This window comes from Podarcis melisellensis (genome assembly GCF_964234715.1).
Source record: "Podarcis melisellensis genome assembly, chromosome: 13".
Lineage (NCBI taxonomy): Eukaryota > Metazoa > Chordata > Lepidosauria > Squamata > Lacertidae > Podarcis > Podarcis melisellensis.
In genome coordinates, this window is record NC_138545.1 from 33,952,948 (window position 1) to 33,974,768 (window position 21,821).

At 40.6% G+C, this 21,821-nt stretch overlaps 2 protein-coding genes across 9 annotated transcripts in view; both read right to left on the bottom strand.

Annotated features, from left to right (window-relative positions):
• SKAP1 (src kinase associated phosphoprotein 1) overlaps window positions 1–21,821 on the bottom strand; it is a 338,051-nt gene that overhangs the window by 289,058 nt on the left and 27,172 nt on the right. For 6 of the 8 annotated variants that reach the window (XM_081885658.1, XM_081885659.1, XM_081885654.1 and 3 more), the window contains one exon: window positions 8,410–8,435. In XM_081885658.1, coding sequence (XP_081741784.1) covers window positions 8,410–8,435 — 26 coding nt within the window. Of the gene's footprint in view, window positions 1–8,409; window positions 8,436–13,613; window positions 13,992–14,348; window positions 14,555–21,821 lie in introns of those variants that run through there. The other 2 variants (XM_081885656.1, XM_081885664.1) reach the window with 2 other exon arrangements.
• HOXB1 (homeobox B1) overlaps window positions 17,738–21,821 on the bottom strand; it is a 75,484-nt gene continuing 71,400 nt past the window's right edge. The window contains exon 3 of the transcript XR_014162418.1: window positions 17,738–17,747. The gene's annotated coding sequence lies outside the window, so the exon portion shown is untranslated. The remainder of the gene's footprint in view (window positions 17,748–21,821) is intronic.

The window sequence follows — 21,821 nt, forward strand, 5'->3', positions numbered from 1 at the left end:
GTAGCTTGCAGACAAACAGAGGCAGGTCATCACCTTCATGCCTTATGAGCACCGGTCAAAAATATTTAGCTGACTGCAAAATAGGACCAGAATGCATGATGGAAATTGCATGATTCAGCAGGAAATATATTGTGGTCTTAATGAAGGTCAGTAGTAAATAAAAAAACAACCAAGGTTTAAATAAGTTAGAACTCATCTAGAGCAGTGTTTCTCAACCAGGGGCCATAAGGCCCCCTATGGGCTCCCAGGATATTCCAAGGGGATCCACAGGTGAAAATAACATAAATGGGGGGCCACGGCACGAGACTAGGGGTCCACTAGGGCTTCTCACAATGGCCAACCAGATGTCTATGAGAAGTCCACAAGCAGGAACAGAATGAAACAGCACTTTCCCCTCCTAAGGTTTCCAGCAACTGGTAAAACACTGCCCAGGAAATTCCTTGTTTCGCTGAACAAGGTTAGTAAGTATTTGGTCCTCCCTTTGCTCAACAAAGGTGTTTAGCAGAATGAATCCTAGACATTTCCCCAAGGACTTCTCTGTCTCACTTTCTCTCTGCCTTACTGGAAACTCTGCTCCTCTTCTCATCTCAGGCTACTGTGCTAACCACATCAGCAGAGCTTTCTTAATGGTGTCAGGGTAGATTGCTGTGTCTAAGCACTTGGCCCCAAAGAAGAAGCTTTTCCAGCTCTACAATATCCTTTATGAAGTGTGGTGACCATAACTGTACACAGTATTCCAGGCACAGTCAGGAAAGCGGAACAAAGGGGAAATATAAGCCCTAGGACAGGGGGAAAGTTGAAGGAACACAGTACATTTAGTCTGAAGCATAGAAGAGTGAGTAGGGACATCTTAAGGTAAAGGTAAAAGGACCCCTGACCATTAGATCCAGTCGTGACCGACTCTGGGGTTGCGGCGCTCATCTTGCTTTATTGGCCGAGGGAGCAGGCGTACAGCTTCCGGGTCATAATAATAATAATAATAATAATAATAATAATAATAATAATAATAATAAATTTTATTTATATCCCGCCTTTCCCAGCTGAAGCTGGGCTCAGGGCGGCTAACAACAATCAAAATAGTTCAACATTCTAAAAACATTCATTATAAAATTAATTAAAATCAAATTAATGGCAACCATCAAGCAAAATTCTGTGCAGGTTGCCAGAGGAGGGGGTCAGGCTGCGCCCTGACCAAAGGCTTGGTGGAACAGCTCTGTCTTGCAGGCCCTGCAGAAAGATGTCAGGTCCCACAGGGCCCTAGTCTCTTGTGACAGAGCATTCCATGTGGCCAGCATGACTAAGCCGCTTCTGGCGAACCAGGGCAGTTCACGGAAACGCCGTTTACCTTCCCGCTGGAGCAGTACCTATTTATCTACTTGCACTTTGACGTGCTTTTGAACTGCTAGGTTGGCAGGAGCAGGGACCGAGCAACAGGAGCTCACCCCATCGCAGGGATTCGAACCACCAACCTTCTGATCGGCAAGCCCTGGGCTCTGTGGTTTAACCCACAGCGCTACCCGCGTCCCCAGAGACATCTTAGCACCCTTAAAAAACCCAAGGGGTTGTCACATAGATAAGGGCAAAGACTTCTTTTCTGGTCCTTCAGAGGGTAGGACTAGATATAATAGGATTAATATACCGGAAGGCATATTTCAGTTTGAGCATTAGGCAAAAATCATTGACACTAAAAGCAATTCAGCATTGGAACCAGTTACCTAGCATGGGTTCCCTCAAGCAGTGTCTGGAAAACCATCTTTAGGGGATGCTTTAGCTCTGGTTTTACTGCATCGAGCAGGGAGTTGGAGTAGATGGCCTACAAGACTCCTTTCAACCCTATGACTGAGTTGCTGGGGTTCAAGCTTTTGTTCGCTAAAATCACATTCGTGTTCCAGGAAGCCCTATTCATTAAACCCAGGTATAGAAGGCAAGCTGCAGTTATTTCCTGGGAGAAAAAGCACTTTGCGCTTGCTCAGAAGCATGCACCTTCATTCTTTCTATTCTAAAAGCAAATTTGAGTCTGAATCCTGGCTGGAATTAAGCCCCTCTATAACATCACAATTAATTCTAAAGAGAAAGAGAGAGATCCAAGTTCTGTTACCTGCACTTCAACAGCAAGAGGAACCCCAAGCACTCAGCAGAATATATATTTTAACAACGAGGCATAAATATTGACAATCTGGTGCTTTACCCCTGGCAGCTTAAGTTACATCATAAATCGAAGGCAGGCCAGAGTTTCTGATTTTTGCTTACAACTTATGCAAGAACCCCTCAGCACATCAAGAGAGCAAGGACATTTGAGTAAACAGAACTTAGCCAAAAAATCTAGGCACACTCCATTAATTCAAGAACACTCCTCTTTGGCTTCAAAGAGGACTAATTCACTTCTAACAGCAAAATCTTGCATTCTTGGTTGCTGCTTTAACGATTTGCCACTTATCCTTGTCATAACTACATGGACAAGAATACCGAAACAGTTATAGCAGAAGTAAAGTATTTGGGTGTGTATATATAGAAAAGCTAACAGATACAGCACCTTCACCTCTATAGCAATTCAATTCAGTAGGTGTAGGGCTTGATTTAAAAAAAAAAAAAAGATTCCTAGCTTTAAAATCCAGCACAAGAAACCTTATCCTTCTGCCCCACATCCAAATCTCTTCAAGTTCTGTATAAAGCAGGGGCAAACAGACTTCAGGGTTATGGGATCTACAAACTGAGGTCAGGTACAAAAGAATGGTGGGGAACAGAGGGAACAGATATGCACAAAAATTAACAGGAGGGTGCCTCAGCCCAGGAATTTATGTTCAGCACCAAAACTGAGCTCCTAGTTATTTTACAGGAAAATTCACTTCAAATCTCCCACCCAATTAAATAAGATGTAAGGGGGATAGAATCTCTAGTTGTTGCTCCTGTTAGTTGCAAAGCATCCAGAGATCCAATGCCCAAAGTGAGAGGAAAAATTAAGAGGGGATGGTTAGGCCAAATTTAATATCCACCTGAAAAGTGGGGTGGCACTTTGAGCACTAAGCGGATCCCAATCTACCTTCTGTCACTCGTTGCACTAAAGCACAAGCATAAGTTACCACTGTGTGGCTGTAGCCTGGCTTAAAAGGGCAGCTCCACACTTAGTGCAGTACATTTCCCTGCTTTCTGGTCCGGAAACCAATTCTCTCTCTTTCTCCTTATACACACACTTGTACATAGTCAAGGAATGGAAATATCAGTCAAAATTTAAGAACAAGTTGGATATTGCTCTGTATGATTGAGCTGCTAGGGGAAGCAATTCTCCCCCTCCCCCAACTAACTTCAATTATGGCGGCAAGGCTGTTATTATGGACTCCTGTCAGATGACAACCAAAATCCCTACCAGGAATGTCAAACACCCTTATTCTTCCTCCCTGCACCATTGTAACAGAGCGACCAGGAGTGTGAACTGAGAAGTCCCTACTATAAGCCTCACTTATGCCACAAACACATCTTACCTAGGCATCTTTACAGTGCAATCCTATACATATCTCTTCAGAAGAAAGCCTCACTGTGTTTAACAGCACTTACTCCTCAGAAAGTTTGCACTGTACTATAGGATTGTAGCCTAAAGGAAAGCTATCTTTCTCCCAGCCTCAGCTCTCTATTTTAATATGTATATAATCATGACAATGATCATTGAGATAACATATGTGAAGAACTCTGAATACATGAAGTATGCTATATAAGAACAGCCAGAAGTGTTATTTTATACTGTATGTCCTATTTCTTAATTGATCCCCCTTCTTTTTTCTACTTAATAATAATGATAATAAATTTTTATTTATATCCTGCCCTCCCCAGCCGAAGCAGGGCTCAGAGCGGCTAACAACAGTAAAAGTAACACAGTTTACATAAAATCACAATCAATTACCGTAATTGAAATACATTCTAAAATCAATTCAGAATCAAATTAATGGCAACCATTGGGCTAGAGTTCTATGAGGATTACCAAAGGACGGGGTCAGACTGTGCCTTGGCCAAAGGCCTGGTGGAACACCTGTCTTGCAGACCCTTCTTCTTCTTCTTCTTCTTCTTCTTCTTCTTCTTCTTCTTCTTCTTGGAAAGCTAGTAGGAAAAATGATTCTGGACAACTGCTAACCACAGATTTCCAGAAGCACAAGTTAAAGCTCAAAGGAAGTACTGTTGAGATGGAGACTATCAACAAGAAAGGAAATGTGGAAAGCAGAAGCCTATGGGGCACAATATTCTTGGAATATACATTACACACAGCTATCTCTATCTATACACAGAATTCTTTCTTTCTCCATTTGGATCCAGGCTAAGTTGTCCAACCTTAGGTCTCATTGAAGCTGATGGAATCAAGTTAGTTGTGACTAACTTTTCATATATATTTCAATAGGGCCTAAGCACACTTAACATTATCGAGAACCATTCTATTACATACATAAACACACACCTTAGCCTTGAAAATAGAAAGCAAGCTTAGAAGCCATTCTAACGGCTATGGTTTGCATTCCCTATTAGATCAGACCTGTCAAAGCAGGCAGCTCAACAATAAATTCAGCATATTAAAATAGATATGTCAAATACAATCCAAATGCATTACACACAAAAACGAGCTGATGTGAAGAGCCCTAATACAGACCTATGACTGCTTAACAAATGAACACAAATAGTGAAAGTTTATTTTATAAAAAATATAGATGTAAACATTTCTTGGAGGAAGAAAAATCTAATTTTTATGCCTTTTATGTGTTCCAATCAGGGGTTTTTTTTAATTCCGAACACAGCTGTCTGCTTTACCGTCTCTCCAATGACGCCAGATGCCCGGTTCATCAAGGAAATGCAGGAAAACAATGATTTGAAAGCAATTAGAAGCACCGAGACTCATATTAAAATGTGATAACACCATCCTAGTGGGAATTCTAGGCACCACTGCATTTCTGACATTTCTGTGTTGCCAGCAACGAGCATGTGTTGGAAGTAGAGCTCTGCCCCCCTCTACTCCATGACAGTAAATGGAGGGGGGTGAGTGGCTATCATGCTGGAATTTTATTTCTTAAGACAATGAAAGGAATTAAGCTAATATGGATTATTTTGCTGACTGTTCTATCTTCTCTATAAACCCCTTCTCTACCTTAGTGGGGGTTTATAAAGCACTGCTGTTCAGATAATTACTATCAACATGTGCAAATGTGTACAAAAATCCATTCTGCATGGTCAGGGGGACCACCACCACATCCATCATGACCCAACCCATGTCACAGGACATACCCTGAATCTGGTCTTTGCAAGAGAGTTAGGCAGGGATCTCTCGGTATTAGGGTTTGTGGTGAACCCATTGTCATAGATGGATCATTTTTTGGCAAGATTTGGATTTGTGGCATCAAGGGTGCAGGACCCAGAAAGATGTTCAAAGACTTATAAAATCAAAGAAATTCTTGAAGGCTCTGACATGATCAGAGCTCCTGTTGAGACCCTGGTCTCACTATGGAACGGAGAGAGACAGAAAGGGAAGGGACCTCTACACAAATACTCCCAGGTGCCCTCTTCAAAGTTGTGGAGCCTTGAAATTTCCTTATTATTCCAGGGAGCTACAGGTGATAAAGCAAGAAGGACGATGGCTAAATCACAAGTGGTGTACCATCCTGAGACATATCTCATCGAGCACAGGTACAAGCACATTGTTGGGCCTACCATGTGACCATGATGGTGGTGAAGAGGACCTACTTCTCTGCCACCAGTACATCCTCTAGTACCGATCCAGCAGAGCTTTTCCATTTGGCAAAGGGTTTCTACCCAGATGGAGGAGATGATGGTACCATCAGAGGCCTGCTGTGGCAGATTAGTGAAGCACTTTGAGGATAAAATCACTTGGATCTGTCCAAAATTAGCACTAGTCCTATGTAAGTGTCCAGCACACCATCTGCTCATTTTTACTGGATCAGTTTCAATTAGTATGACTTGAACATGTGAGAAAGCTATTGGAAGGAATTCAGTCTACCACATGCCTTCTCAACCCTTGCCCTTATCTGCTAATAAAAGCTTCCAAGGGGAATTGAGTGGGTGGGTCCAGGGAGTGATAAATGCCTCACTGCAGGAGGATTAATGCTGCTACAATAAATGCTGGTGATCAGTGGTATCAGCAGTGGTATACCACTTTCTTAAGAGGACCAGCCTGGACCAGAAAATGTTAGACAACCTTTGCCCAATCGCCAATATCTCCTTTTTTGCAAAGAAATCAAGAAGGCAGTGATGATGCAACTTCAGGCATACTTGGAGGAAGGAGATTGTCTAGACCCATTCCAATCCAATTAAGACTGGGTTTTGGCAGGAAAAACTGCCTTAGTTGTCTTGATTTGATCTTTGTCAGGTGTGGGATGTCGGAGTGCTGATGCTTTGACTTCTAAGTGGCTTTTGATGCCACTGACCATGGCATCCTCCGGGAATGCCTACATGGATTGCGGGCTGCAAACAGACATCTTGCAGTGTTTTTGTTCCTATGAATGGGGTGATTTCAGAGAGGAGCAATAGAAGACGTCTCCATGGGAATTCACCAGAAGGGTTCTGCAGGGTTTATCCTGTCTCCCATTCTATTTAACATCTATTTGAAGCTGTTGGGAGCTGCCATCAGTGGATTTGGAGCAATGTGTTATTAATATGTTGGTCACACCCAATATCTCTCTGTACCATCTGAATCAGGAGAGGCAGCACAGATACTGACCCAGTCTGAAGGTGGTGATAGGCTGGATGTGGGCCAATAAATTGAAACCAATTCCAGACAAGATGGAGGCACTATGGGCAGGGACAATTTCATGTCTGGAATTTCGTGGGGTGTCCTGTTCTAGGCAGAGTTGCAGTCCCACTGAAAGAACAGCTTTGTTGCTTGGGCTCCAGAAACCACATTTGCCACTTGAAATCAGGCGGCTTCAGTGCTAAGAGTACCTATTCCCAGTTCTAACTGGTTCACTAGCTACAGTCTTTTTTACATCTCAGAGCTTAAGACAGCTGTCTTGCTTATTGGTCTTTTGGTCAGATCAGAGAAGCCCTGATCGTTAGGGGAGGAATAAAATCAACCCAATACCCTTACAGTCACCCTTTGTCTTACTCAAGACAAACAAACAAACATACAAACAAACAAACAAACAAACAAACAAACCTCAAGCATGACTCCTCATATATTTCCCATGTGGAAGTATGCACATCTGTAAAAGGGTGTATGCATCTTTGCACCATCTCTATATTTCTTTTTGTCATGGCAAAACTGTTGCTCTTTGGGCTACAGACATCTACATTGCACAAAAATAGCCCTCCTCATGAAAAACTGAAAACATCATTGGCCCATCAAAGCACTCTGTCCAGGCTCTAGTCTACATAATGTGGTTAGCACCCTCTCTTTGGATGCTAGTGAATAATCCAGTAGCAGTTACCCAGATCAACTTACACAGCTGGTGGACCCTGTTACTATGTGACCACAATATCCTTTCCTTCTACAGATTCCTCAGGCAAAGAATTATGCTGAAGCACTCATGACCATCTGAAACTATGCAGGTGGGGCCTGCATCAATCCAAATCCATTTGGTTTCCTCAAATACAGAAGAGTGGGAAATGTGAAAGTTTTGTGCAACCTCTAAAGTGTTGCAAGAACCCCAGGCTTCTTCTTCTTCTTTTTTAAGCTACTACTCTCATGGCTGAACACTGAAAACATGATGCTAAAAATGATTAATGAGAAAAAGCAAGTAAAACAAAAAGCCCTTAATCAATTGGTTTTCCTACAGAAATTCAGCAAAATGTTTTCCAGTAATGAACCTGTTTTTCTACAACGGGCAATAATTCTGTTTTAAGGACTTTAAAGAATGGAAAGCAATATGAATATACATACAAAAGGTGCCATGAGAATGTCAACTTTCAATGAAAGAAAAAGAAAGCATCCAGATTCATGATTCATGAAGGCCAGTGGGGGGAGGGAGTCAACTTTGAAGAATGTGTAGATGTACACTATTCAAGTGACCCTCTGCCTCCACAATATGATGTGCTATACATTAAACAAGGAAAGTTGGAGCAAACATTTCTCATGCAAATTTCCTCAAATTAACATTTCTTAAATTCACAATTACAGAATATTTCAGAGTGAAAGGCTTTAGGAAGGAAAAAAGGTTATTTTAAAAGTACTGAATTTGTCAATTTGAAACCAGCAATTATTACGTCATGATTATGATTTTGAAGTACCCCACAAAGTCAAAAACAACATTTGGACATTTCTGAAATTAAAAACAAACAATCTTGACTTTTTAAAATCAAAGTTGCGTAAAGTTTTGGTTTAGCTTTAGCATGTGTCATTACTGTAGTCTTGGCATATGGTTCACTAGTCTACACTATTGGTACAATCCTCTTTTCTGATCAAAATTTTAAAGCTTCACTTACCACCAGGCAGGAATCCCAAATGATACCTGAAAGAGTGACAGACAAAGACATCAGTATTAATTTCCTCTTCTCCATCTGTGAACTAGTCTTTGAAAGGTTATAGATGGCTGGGGACACCACAGAAGCAGCAGGGGACATCAAAACTCATCAATACTCTAAGCAATATCTCTTCTTTCTTGGGCTGCCCTGTTATTTTAGCAGTGTCCAAAAATTAAATGCTTTTTAAATACTATTTTGCATGCATTTACAGAGAACCTCATCTTACGTTCTCTTTCTCTATTTTATTGTAACAAATCCATGGCTAATATGTAGGGTGGACCCAGGAGCACCCACTTCAGAGAAGTCAAAATCCCCAGAGTTCCATCCTTTTTTTAAAAAACCCACTAGGGTAGACCCATGGCTACCCCCACCTTGATAAGTCATATATAACCTCCAGATTTCCAGCCTTCATAAAAAGCAAGATGTGCAGCCACTATTCTAAACTGTTTTGCAAGAAACTAGGCTGTTCCTACTTTTAGTAATTTTAGCTAATGAATGAAGTCCTAGCAATGACTGGCCTTCAGGAAAGAAGATAGACAATTAGAGAAACAGAAGACTAATATGAAATACTTATTGTCTTGAATCTTTTTTAGTTCATAACCATTTTAAAAATTACTCTGTTAATGCCAATGCATATCATCATTATTAAACCCATATTGCAGGAGTTGGAGCTGTGACTGAGTGTGGCTTATGTAACTTATGCCAGCCATTCAAAGTAGCCCAGTATTATTATACCCATTTTGCTGATGGGAGCTAGACCTCTGTACGACAACCCTGATGTTGTCCTCTGCTGTTATACTGGTTTGTGTTATCCTGGTATGTTGGTTTTTTTAATGCAAATTTTGTTTTTAGGGAACTGCAATGAGTGAGGGCTGTGAAGTTAACTGCAGTAATGCAATTAAGATCTGAAAGATGTGAAGGGAACCAGGGAAAGAACTGAAGAATTTTACTGGTGTGTTGAAATAAACTGCTTGGATGTTAGGCCCATAGGCCCACCCGTAGATGGCGAGCAGATCTATCCACTGAGAAACAATGGAGTAGTCCTGGAATACAAGTTTCTCATGCTACGCTTACCTAGGACTCACTATTGTTCAGTCTCCGGAATGGCTAGAAATGGTAGCCGTGTTCTCTGATGCTAGTTATGTGAAGAATTTACTTTGGCCCATTCACACCCCAGAAAAATTCCTGCAGATACCCTTGGGTGGACCAAAACCTTCTCAGCCAAACTGAGAAACATGTTTTTTCCTGTATAGTTTTTTAAACATAATTTATTTCCAGATTCTGGCATCTCTCTGTGCATGTGTTCTTACAAAGTGAAAATTTTCCTGGTGACTGTAAGAACTATTATTATTTGTAATTATAGCCCACACATTACCAAATTGTTCCAGGGTGGGTAACAAAAATGCCACAATTAAAACAAGTACAATTTACAATAAAACCATGAAACAAAACCACAAAACAATCAGTGACAAAAATAGCATCCCAGAACAGCAGTGCACATAAGGCAGCAACAGGAAAAATATCCTCTTAACCAAATAACTGGGTAAAAAGGTGCATCTGACCAATTGTTGAAAAGTGTACTGTGATGGTACAAGATGCACCAATAAGAGAAGACAGATTATTTATTGTTGTTATTATATACTAAATTTCAATACCACCATTCATTAATGTATGCAAAAATGCATATACTAGGGTAAAGTGTGCACACAAGTGCATATATTAGTGAAAATAATACACAAATTTGCATTATATTAGAGGGAAACAGGATTTTAAAAATGTGTGTGTGTGCAATAGGCAAAACTGCATACAAATGTGTGTATTAGTGGGGGATTTTTAAAATGTGCATGTGAAAATATGGAGAACTGAAAGTAAGATTGGAAAAAATGAGAAACTGAAAGAAACCGAAACTGACAGATTCAGCCATTTCTTTTTTTAATATTAACTGCTTAATAAACCTTGTAAAACAGCAAGGCTTGAGCCTGGTGTGGCCTGACATAACAGTGAACATCCCATCACCACCAGCTCTATCATTTCAAAGCAGACATTCCTTCCTTGCAATCTCTAACAAACCTTTTGCTGACTCGCCAAGTAGGTCAATTCTAATTTTTCCATTTGCTCAGATGGCTTCTCTTTTTTCCCAGAGAGCAGATTCTTTCATCTCCTGTACAATGAGCAATTCCGAGTCACAAATACTTCTTGTTTAGTGAATTCATGTCCTCTCTCCTTGAGAGGGGCACCTAATCTCTCCTGAACATGTCTTCTTCATAACATTTATTGCACTAGGTGCCAAAAATGATTTTATGTCACTTTCAATTTCAGTTTGACCAAAAAGATAGGTGTTTCTGTCCCTAACCTCTGTCATTTTTAATACAGTACAGTGGAGGGTTTTTCCGAAGTAAATCAGAGTTCTGGGACACATTTTAGAGTCATAAGACATCCCCTACATAGGGTACACTAACTGCCCAACTTAGCAAGTTACAACAGAAATCAAGCAATTTTCTCCACATTACTTACACATTAAAAAAAATAAAAGTCTGTATGGAAATTACCCAAGGTTTCCCACCCACTTTAAAATTAATTTCCTCATTTTGCTCTTCCCTTGTCATTTCATTTCCATCAACATTGCTTAAGTAACATTACAGACGCATATGGAAAGTTTTCCAAGAACTATGGGACAAGCTAGACATGAAGTTATTTGGCCTTGGCAGGGAGGTGCAAGGAGGTAGGTTGGAAGAGACCTGGACCATGGTGTGGGAGGCCTTCACCCTTTGCTCCTGTGACACTTTCAATTATAATTCCCCCATCCCCTGCTATTCACAACGGGAGGAAAGCTTACTAAATCAAAACAAAGTACTTTGCAGAACAAGCCAGAAATTTTGCAAGCTAGATCAAACAAACCTTGCAAAACCTGAACACTTTGCTCAAAGTAGAGCTCATTTGGAGGTTTTATGTTTCTTAACAAACTAAAGTATTGGATAACCTGGGATAATACTCACCACAGTTCTAAGATTTTACTTCTAGCAAGGTGAGCAACAGGTGCCTAGTTTTACATTTACAGAGTAGAATAATAATGACTTTAAATGTTTACAGTCAAGCCTTCAAAGCCTGACAATATGAATTAAGTTATAAAACACATTAACTGCTTTTTTTATTTGAAACATCAAAAGTTGTGAAGGATCTTAAAATGCTTTTGCTGTCAACACCCATTTAAAATTATGTTCTTGATTCAAGTATTGTGATATCTAACTTGGTTTTCACGGCTTAACTTTCTTCATATGTTTTGACATGGTTGGTGCTACCTGTTATGCTAGTCAGATGGTGGTCTTAGGGTTTTTGCCCCCACCATTAATATAAGAAATGCATTCATTCAGGTACATCTTACTTTGCAGGGGCAGAGGCAAATTGTACCCCGTAACCCCCCCCCCCAAGTGTCCCAAGGCCACTTATTTTAAAAGAAATAGTGTGTGTGTAACTCACACAGTACTGATCAGCTGTTCAGGACAGAGATTTGTGGAGGGGGGATTGTACAGGGCTGGCCAAAACATTTGGGGGAATGGGGTATAAAACCGAATGGCACCTCCACACTAAACCATTAGTCACAATTCTTCAGGAAATTCTCCTGAGCACACCATGAATGCAAGCTACATTTCATTCATTTCAATGACAGTGGATTTTGTCCCACCACAGATAAGATCTGTCTGACTAATCTTACCTTCCATAGCATTCAAGGTTTGCCCCTGTGAAGTAGCAAATTACCATAGTGTCATGGTAAGACTGTACTGTGCACTTTGTTTCAAAAAAAAAAAAAACCTTCCACTTTACATCAAGCAAGCAGTGTATCACTGCTGTGAACAACTAAGCGACAGAGGGAGACACCATAATCTCCCATTCAAGGTGGGGGTCAAAGAAAGCTGGCAGGTAGAGCGTTTAGCAAAGGCTGCCACCCTCCAAAACGGTTTAGAATAAACGAGCCGTGAGACAAATCTATAAAGTCAGGGTATAATTATACTCCCTTGCACTTCTAGCCAATTGAGAACACTAAAACCACCACAGCGGATATTTAAGTTAGAGCTTGACAAATCTGGGTTTAACTTGTTGGCTATTTTAATGTCCACCCAAGGAAAAATAACTGATGCTGAACAGGACTTCAAGCAGGCAAGAGGGAAGAAGAGGCAGGCGAACAGAAACCTCAGAACACCCTTTTAAAATCCATTCCAAGTCCAAAGTTGGAGGGAGAAAATTAGGGACTGGTTTTGACTATACCACCTTAAGCATTTTTAGCTGGGTACATACCATACATTTAAATAACATATAAAGCACATTACTCCCCCCCCCCACAGAATTCTGGGAACAGTAGTTTGTTAACGGTGCTGGAAATTGCAGTTCTGTGCAGGTAAACTACAGCTCCCAGGATTCTTTGCAGAAGTCATGTACTTTAAATGTATGGTGTGAAAGCAGCCATAGTGATATTGCTTGAAATTAAATAACTAATCTGCAAGGAAACAGATGGAAAAATAACATTGAAGATAGAAAGGACTTAGTGGAAATATTTTTTAAATCATGGGAACTATACAGATCATGACCTATAAGGTATCAAAGTATACTCCAAGAAGAATATGAACTACCATATATGTTTAAATTCTCCCCACATTAATGCAAAAACAAAAGCTAAACAACAGTGAATTATTTTTCAGCCTCTCAGAAAGCACCAGACAGCAGGAGTCCATATCCACATTCATGGAAATGCTCTGCCATATTTAGACCTAAAAATTGGTATTAACATTGACAGCTTATGAGAAGAAAAGGAAATTCTTACAAAATACACTCCTGGGCCCACAATACCTGTGCAAAAAAGAAAAGATTAAGGCATAGGAGGAAATATATATATTGACACGTTTCAACTGCTTTAAAATATTTGAAGGAGGGTGTACAGTTGTTTATAGACCACACAGAATGTACCATAGGGTTACCAACTAGTGAGTAATTCCTGTGCTAAGCATTAAAACTCCACTATATCACACAACATTATACTATTTACTTTGTTATGAGAATCAGAGGATGTACAGATGCACAAAAAAATGGAATTGGTGCTTTTTTCCCATCTCACACAAACAGTATGCCAGCCTTCCACCAATGTTTGCACAATGAAAGACAGATGAACTTACCTCAGACTCAAAACTTTGACGTAGTCTCCAGTTTTGCCCTTTCCCACCATGTTTTAGGTCCACTGACTTGTATATAACTTTAAACGTTGCCTGTACGTGTCGGTGTTCTAAAGCTCCTTGAAGTTCGTTTAAGAAACGAACTGAAGAAAGCTATGTTTTCCTCAGCTTCTCTTGAGAGGTGCTTGTCGGACTGATGGTCTGAGCCATATCTTCTTGTTGGATTTTAACATTTTTAAAAGGACAGTTGTTTTACAGTTTATCAGCGGTTTTACTTAACTATGTACTCTTATTTTGCTTTGTAAGCTGCCTTGAGGTGGGGCTTTTGCTCTCAAAGGTGGTCTAAAAACATTTTAATATGTATTTTTAAAAATAAGAGTCTAATAATGAACCAGTTATCCACCACTATTACTGCCATTACTACTACTACTACTACTACTACTACTACTATTACAATGGTACCTCGGGTTACAGATGCTTCAGGTTACAGACTCCGCTAACCCAGAAATAGTACTTCATGTTAAGAACTTTGCTTCAGGATGAGAACAGAAATCGTAGCAGGAGGCCCCATTAACTAAAGAAGTACCTCAGGTTAAGAACAGTTTCAGGTTAAGAACGGACCTCCAGGATGAATTAAGTTCTTAACCGGAGGTACCACTGTATTAAAATGTGTATACCACCCTATTCCCAAAGATCTCATGGCACTTCACAATATAAAATTACAATGTGTAGTTTTACATCCACTAGTGTGTAACAACTGGTCTCAAGTCTGTCTGCTGCTACACAGCTCTGGTCTACAAGGCTCCTGTAGGCCTCAGTTTCCTCTCACTCGGGGCGGCTGCAGAGCTGCTGTTTGATGAATGCTGTGTGAGGGCCAAAAGCTGCAGCTCCCTCCTCCACTGCCTCCTCTGAAGGGTGCTTTTTAGTCACTCTTCCTGTGCGAACTCTTTCCTATCTCAAATCTTCCACTTTCCCTCAGAATCACCCCCTAAGAAGAAACTCCTCCCTGTGGTAGCTCTTCAGGGCCCAAAAGGATTGTTCTCTAAGCAGCCTGCAGGGGAGCCACACTTTACAGCCGTGGTTCTCAAACTTTTTACTTTCAGAATAAAAAAACCGCTTTCGCTACAGCAATTTTTTTATTGAGAAGAAATACATTGTAAAGCAAAAAGAAACAACTCCTAGCAGTGCTTGATTTATAACATAGAACACAACTACTTCATAATATGATCATGGGACGTATGGAAAGTACAGGATAAAACAATGCAGCTTTCCCCATCATTTGGGGGTAAAAATTCTGTGATTTTTCTCTCATTTGCGGGTCAAAATTTTGTGGCCGGGATTGCAATAGAAATTTCCCCATAGGAATCAATGGAAATTGTCCACTCATTATGCTAACACTTGCCTAATGCAGTGTTTTTCAACCTTTTTGGGGCAAAGGCACACTTGTTTCATGAAAAAAATCACGAGGCATACCACCATTAGAAAATGTTAAAAAAATTAACTCTGTGCCTATATTGACTATATATAAAGTAATTCTCTTGAATAGGAATCAAATAAACACAAAGAAAGTATTTTATAATTACTTTATTATGAAATAGTAAGTAAACAGAAATATGAAAAATTATAAAATACTTTATTTTTAAATCTTTCAAATTTTTCAATTTTTCCCACGGCACACCAGGCAACATCTCGCGGCACACTAGTGTGCCACGGAACAGTGGTTGAAAAACACTGGCCTAATGGACAATTTCCTTAGAACGCATTGTGTTCAGATAGCAAGACCTCCATGTTCACATTATCGGTATCCTGGATTACAAGGCATCAAAGTTCTTTGGTACAAATTAGATATGAGCACGTGTAAGAAGAAGTCTTCTACAGACTTTTCTTTTTCTACAATCAGCTCTGCATGGAGAAGACACAGAAGTGACCACACTAGTTCTGCCCCCTCTGTCAATATCCCAGTCATCCTCCACTAGTTGAGATGGTGGTCATCTGTTGCCAGAAGCCTACTTTCCTCATGTAGACTCCCCACAAAATTTCAAACTCCAATTTCATGAGGCTTTATATTGGTCCTACAAAATCTACTTTCATACACTGCAAGTATCCCAGAAAAACCAGGACATCCCATTTTTTATCACAAGAGAATGGTGGCCATTCTGGTTGTCCTGATTTCGTGGTACAATATCCCCCTGAAAAAGCACTTTTTTGGAGTCAAAGTCTTGCACATTGCCCCCAAACGTGCATTTTTGGACACTACATCTGAAAAAAACACTTTTGTAGGGGGAACAGGGCCACAAAATTGCGCAAGATCATGGCAACCAAAATGGCTGCTGTGTTATCGTGATAAAAAACGGGAAATTGTGTCCAGGAAGATGCCATCCCGGATTTTAGCTTCAATGTGTTTGGGGGTATGTGTTTTGTGCTCCTTCACAGCTCAAGTCCAAACCTTATGGCAGCCATAGTTGCCCTGTTTGTGTTTAAGTTCAAGCTGTAAAAAAAAAAAAAAGGAAGATGTGTGCAGGTGAGGAGAGCTGAACTTCGCCCCTCGCCTCACCTCTCAATGCTCCATCACTGCAGGCACTTTTCTCAGAGCCTAGCTCAGGTATAAAAAGTAATCCAGTGTGAGATGAAAGGTACTTCAAGCAACAAAATACATCTAAGAACAACAGGGGAGGGGGAGCTTTCCTCACCTGCACACACAGTGTTATTGAATTTAGTTCTTTATTTATTAGGAATATTTTAACCCACCCTTCATCTCATTCATCTCAGTGGATCCCAGGCCAAGGTAAAAGATGCAGATTCCATAAAATTACATAAATGCAGTCATAAATCATAAAAACCAAATAAACACTAAGAACAGCAAAAAAAAATCACAGAAGAGGCTACCTACTATAGGTAATTACTGAACAGATACACTGAAAAATACCTCACTTGATCCTGAAATGAAAAAGGGTTGTATCCAGTTAAATTCTGCTCAGAGTAAGCCCACTGAAGTCAATTAACCTAAGGTAATCTTGTCCATTAATTTCAATGGGTCTACTCGGAGCATGACTAACATTGGATACAAACCAAACATGTTGGCATTTTCAAGGGAAGAGCATTCCACAAACTGAGCCTGTTTCAAATATAAATGAAGCAGTGACATGAAGAGAGAGAAAAATGGCTTCCCCGTCAAACCGATTTTGCCCCCCAGGGAAGGATAAGCCAACACAGCCAAGACCCAAGAATTATGTTCAACAGAATTCATCCAATCCAATTGCCAAGTGAAGGAAATGTCAGCTCTCAGACATACTAGAATATGAAAACCAGTGCTCCAGCTAATTAAAGGTAAAATCCAACTGGGCTAAGCAAAATGGGGTATTAAAACCAGAGAGCTCAGCTACCTGCCTGACCAAGAGGTCACATTCTTAAATACCACTTTTATCTTGATATCACAAGCCATCTGACTTAATGAGCTTCTTATTGCTAGGGAATTACTATTGCTATAGTTAAGCTAATGAGCTAAAGATTACTCTGAAATTTCTCTTTCCCATTTGCTCTCATCTCTGATTATTCAAACACAGTTTAGAAATTAAAATTACCATATACTTAGTTAATGTAAACAGAAGCTGCTTGGGATTCCCCATCCCTACTTTTTTTTTTAAGGTGGGGAAGGTAACCTCTAGCTCCAATTAAGCTTTTAAAAAGAAAGAAGAGAGGACTGTATGTAGATCTTAATTGAAACCAGGGCTCAGAAATGCTTCTGGTCAGAAAACATTGTTTCAAGACATCTAGGTGCCTCAGCAAGGAGAAGCAAATAGGGAGGGTGGCAGAAAAAGAAGAAAGGAGAAGAGGGTGCCTCCATACATTTGGCTCTGGCACCACCCCATGCCAGCATGCAGATTACCCTCTAAACAGTAAAACAGTTCCTCATCCATGGTTTAAAGGAAAGTAATTATGTCAGAAGGAGCACGGCAGGGCATTAACCCCCTCAGGGCAGTATTATAAAGTGTCATAAACCAAAGTGGGGAATAAATAAGATAAATTTTCAGGAGTGCGTTTCAAGAGCCCTGGACAATTATTTGCACCTGTCAAGGTCTAGCAACATTTCCTGAAAGTAATTTCAAGGGGCACAATGTGAAGGCAAGGACCCCTCCCCTGTGCCACCCTAGTGCACTTAGGAGCCCAGGGAGACAGAACGGAGAAGGAACAGGGAGAACCAAAAGTCTTCTGAAAGCTCAAGGGAGATGAAGTGACGAAGGACACAGGATAGGGCACAGGGCGTGAAACAAGGAGAAATCCCTGACAGAGCTACCCTTCATGCACTTCTTCCCCCACTACATTCAGATTCAGAACTACAGAAAGTCCAGTTCTACATTCTGATCAAACTTCACTCTATTTCAGTATCCAGTATCCAGAAGGTTCCCTCCATCTCCTGAAGATAGTGCCTAACTTTCAATTATTCACGGCAACCCGGGCTGTTAATTACACAGTCCCAAGTTGCTAAGTAAGAAAACTGGTGCTTAATTAGCCAGCAGGAAAGATTGATTTGGATACAGCGGGGCATCGCACAACGTTCTTCTGCAGGGGATACCCGGCTGTGACCTTACGAAGGATAAAAACACTCTGCCCACTTGAGTGAACTGAAAGGTGGGGGTTTAAAATCAGACTAGACTAGTTTAGACCAGTCTACAATGGCGTAAATGCGCCAGTGATTGCATGACCAAAAAGTCAGAGCAGGAGTATGCAGTTTAAGGTCTCTTTACAATGGGACAATGTGAATTTGAGAAACCCAGTTTGCATTCTCTGCACAATAATTCCACAATACAATCTATACTGGTTTTACATTAAACCCCTCTATAAATCCAATGAAGAGAAGCTGCTGGAACAGCAGAAATCAGGTTGCCATGTTAGTGGCCCTGGGCACAAGCATGAGGTATATCCTAATCAGGCCCATCAGGCTGTTTGGGGCAAACTATTCCCTTTCCTTGGCCTGACATATATACCGGTAATATCAGGCACAGGAAACTTCAAGCTGCAGCTAGAAGAAGAATCAGAAAGAAGCAAGCTCAACCTGCACTTCTGAAATGTCCATCACTCCCCTGGCTTGCCTTTAAGCCAGGAAAGCAAAACAGAGAAGGGGGTTCAAACTGCACCTGCAAAAGAAGTTTGGGTTTTTTTGTCCTTCACAGCCCAACTTCAACTCAAGCCATGGATACAAAGGAATAACTGGGAGTGCAACTGAGTGATTGACAGGTGGCTCGGGTCACCTCAGCCTGCAGAAGTGAAGAAATTCATTATCCAGCTATTCCTTTCCCTGTCTTAAAAGTGACACACCATGGCAAGGTAGGTATCAAACAGAAACTGAGGAAGTTGCACTCTCAGTCTGCATTCCCAGTCCGTAATACGGAAATAAATGGGTTGGATCTAGAGAAGGTTCCTCCATCTCATTATCATTGTCAGAGTTTTAGTGTCTGTGGGGTAATAGTGCAATTCTGGTATTTATACCCACATAAGTTTAATTTTTAGTATATTAGATTCTACGTCTTCCCTTGACATACAGAGCCACACTACCTCCAGTGCCCGCCTCCCTGTTCTGTCCATAGAGTTTACACCCAACCACTGCTCTACCAGGTTTCTCTTATTTCCTTCATGTCCTTTCAGTACAATGCATTCCAGTTTCCTCATTTCCCTTTGGCATTAACATTTGAACACCTGCTCACCAAATCCTTTCCCATGTGTCCTTTCATGCCCAGTTTTCCTATAACTCTTTGGCTTCTTTAAAATGTGTTCTTGTTTCCTTTTGCACTCTCATTGCCAGATTCTATCATATCTAGAACCGAGCCAAATATTTCCCAGCATATATTTTTCTAAGAAAATCCTGAAATCGCAAGTTTCCAATCTTTACAGCTGTGAAAATATGCCCCAGAGAACGTAGGCCTGGTGAAATCTCAGAAAGGTCGGCTTGGACACAAAACAGGACTTCTTTTAACAGTCAGCGAAAGAAAGCTCAGCACTCTGAATAGCCTTTGTCCTTCCTCATAACAAAAACAAACTCAAACAAACAACACCAATCACCATAATTCTTTGTTAGTAAGAGACAATACATTAAAATCACTAAGATTTGGGACATATTTCAAATATAAAGCTGGATCTAATCACAATGTATAAAGTTGATAATGGGGCACATTGCACACAGCAAGAAACTCGTCAAACAAGGAGAGAGAGATTGCATAAAGCAGTTGATTAGAAGCAACATTTCTAAAATGAAATAGTCTATAGTTCTACCTTGTATGAAATATAACAAATACAGCCCAATATAAGAAAAAAAAATTATGCAAAACATAAGCAAACTTGCTTAATTTAGTTTATTCAGGCTGGACAATTTTGTCTTTTATCGGTGCATAATTTCGATTTGGTGTTGTAATGCAGAGTATACATGGTGCATGACAATTCTTGGCTGTCCTTGACTTTCTAAGATGCCCCTAACTTGAACCTTTAAAAAAAAATGCGGACCCTCCTTACCCTTGCAATGCCCTGCAATTCCCACCAGGTGCTCCATTCTTCTAATCTCCCACCACATGTCCTTCAAAATCTGCCTGCAATGGCATCTAATAGCTTGTGGAGGCGATGGAGGTGCTAATTAAATTAACAGCAGAACGTCTTAAGATTCCCCAAGTGACCCTGCTCTTCAGAGGAGATGCCACTTATTCCAGAACATTCTGGCTTCCATGTAAGACTCTGTCCCATATGCCAGTGTTGCTCCACATGTGGGCTTTGGAACTGTATCCCATTCTTATCATGGAGAAGTATTTTGGTTGGACAAGCACTAGAAGGAACCCCTCATATAAGCAGTGCATGTATGAAGTGGTTAGAAAGCAAGGTGGGAGTGAGGCTGTAGTATGCAACCTTGGAGTGAAGGGGAGGGAAGAGATGGAATTGACAGCTGAGTGGGAATGTATAGGGTAAGAAGAGAAGGAACAAAAAGATGGGAGGCAAAAGGGGCGGCAAGAGAGAAAAGGCCCTAGTGTGACCTTTATTTATTTAACATTTAAATGTAGGGTAAATACTATCTCTATAAAATACCTATACCACACACATTCACTTTATATTATTTTCTGTCATAAAAAGCTTATTTTAAAAAATAAGAACAAGGCATTTTATCTTGCTGTTTAAATGGCTTCTTAAAGCTTGTGGGCTGAGCTTGGCAAAGTGATCCAAAGCTTGAGCTCAACGGGAGCATAACAAAAACAATGTGTTTATTTCTCCATGAAGAAGATTCCTAACAGTGCAATCCTAACCATTTCTGCTCAGAAGTAAGTCCTGTGGAATTCAGTAGAGCTTACTCCCATGTAAATGGAATGAGGATTTCAGCTTAAACTAGGGAAATGACTTATGTGCAATGCAAGCCTTGCAACATATACATTAAAGTATATACATTGCTGCATAAATGCCTGCTTAACACTACAATTGTTGTAGATGAAACAAAAGACAATGTGTATTGAACTTGTAACCTTGCTCTTAATTTTTTCCCAATCCCCATAATTTTTGAACAGGAAATGGTCAGCTCTTTAAATGAATGAATGAATGAATGCTGAGCTACAGCAAGATTAAACCCTGCAATAAAGTTACCAAGAATTAAGTTATTGTACCTCCACAGTCAATGCACTATATGCTTAGTTCCCAGAGATTCCTGCCCCTAGGTAGCAGCAGGGGCACCAAACCAAGCATGGGACCCAGCTGTCACACTGATTCTCCAACGGCACAAAGGTCTGCAGCCAGGATGGGGCTGTGGCCAGTGAGGAGTCCCTCTGAGCTCCTGGACCCTCGGGCCAGTGCCCCACCTGGCCCATTGCTTCAGCTGGCCCTGCCTAATGAGATGAGTTGAAACATAGATTTGCGACAATCATGTGGATAGCATGGTGTGTGTCTATCCAGTTTTACTAGTAAAAAGGGTATGAGGGTAAGGAGGGCAACCTTTCAGTTATACCTTACCAACCATTTCCCCAAGTGCAATTCACACAACCAATCACACTACCCGAATTAGAGCTTGCTGTGGAAAGGGGGACATGAGGGTGAGTGAAGGAAGACTGCAGGAAACTTAAGTTGCAGTCAGGGCGATGTTTCTGCACTCCCTCCTTTTGCTGCTACAATATAGATCCTCATTAACAGACGCATATAAACCAACAACATGTTAGTTTGGTCCTCAGAGTTCAGGAAAGTATAAAAGAA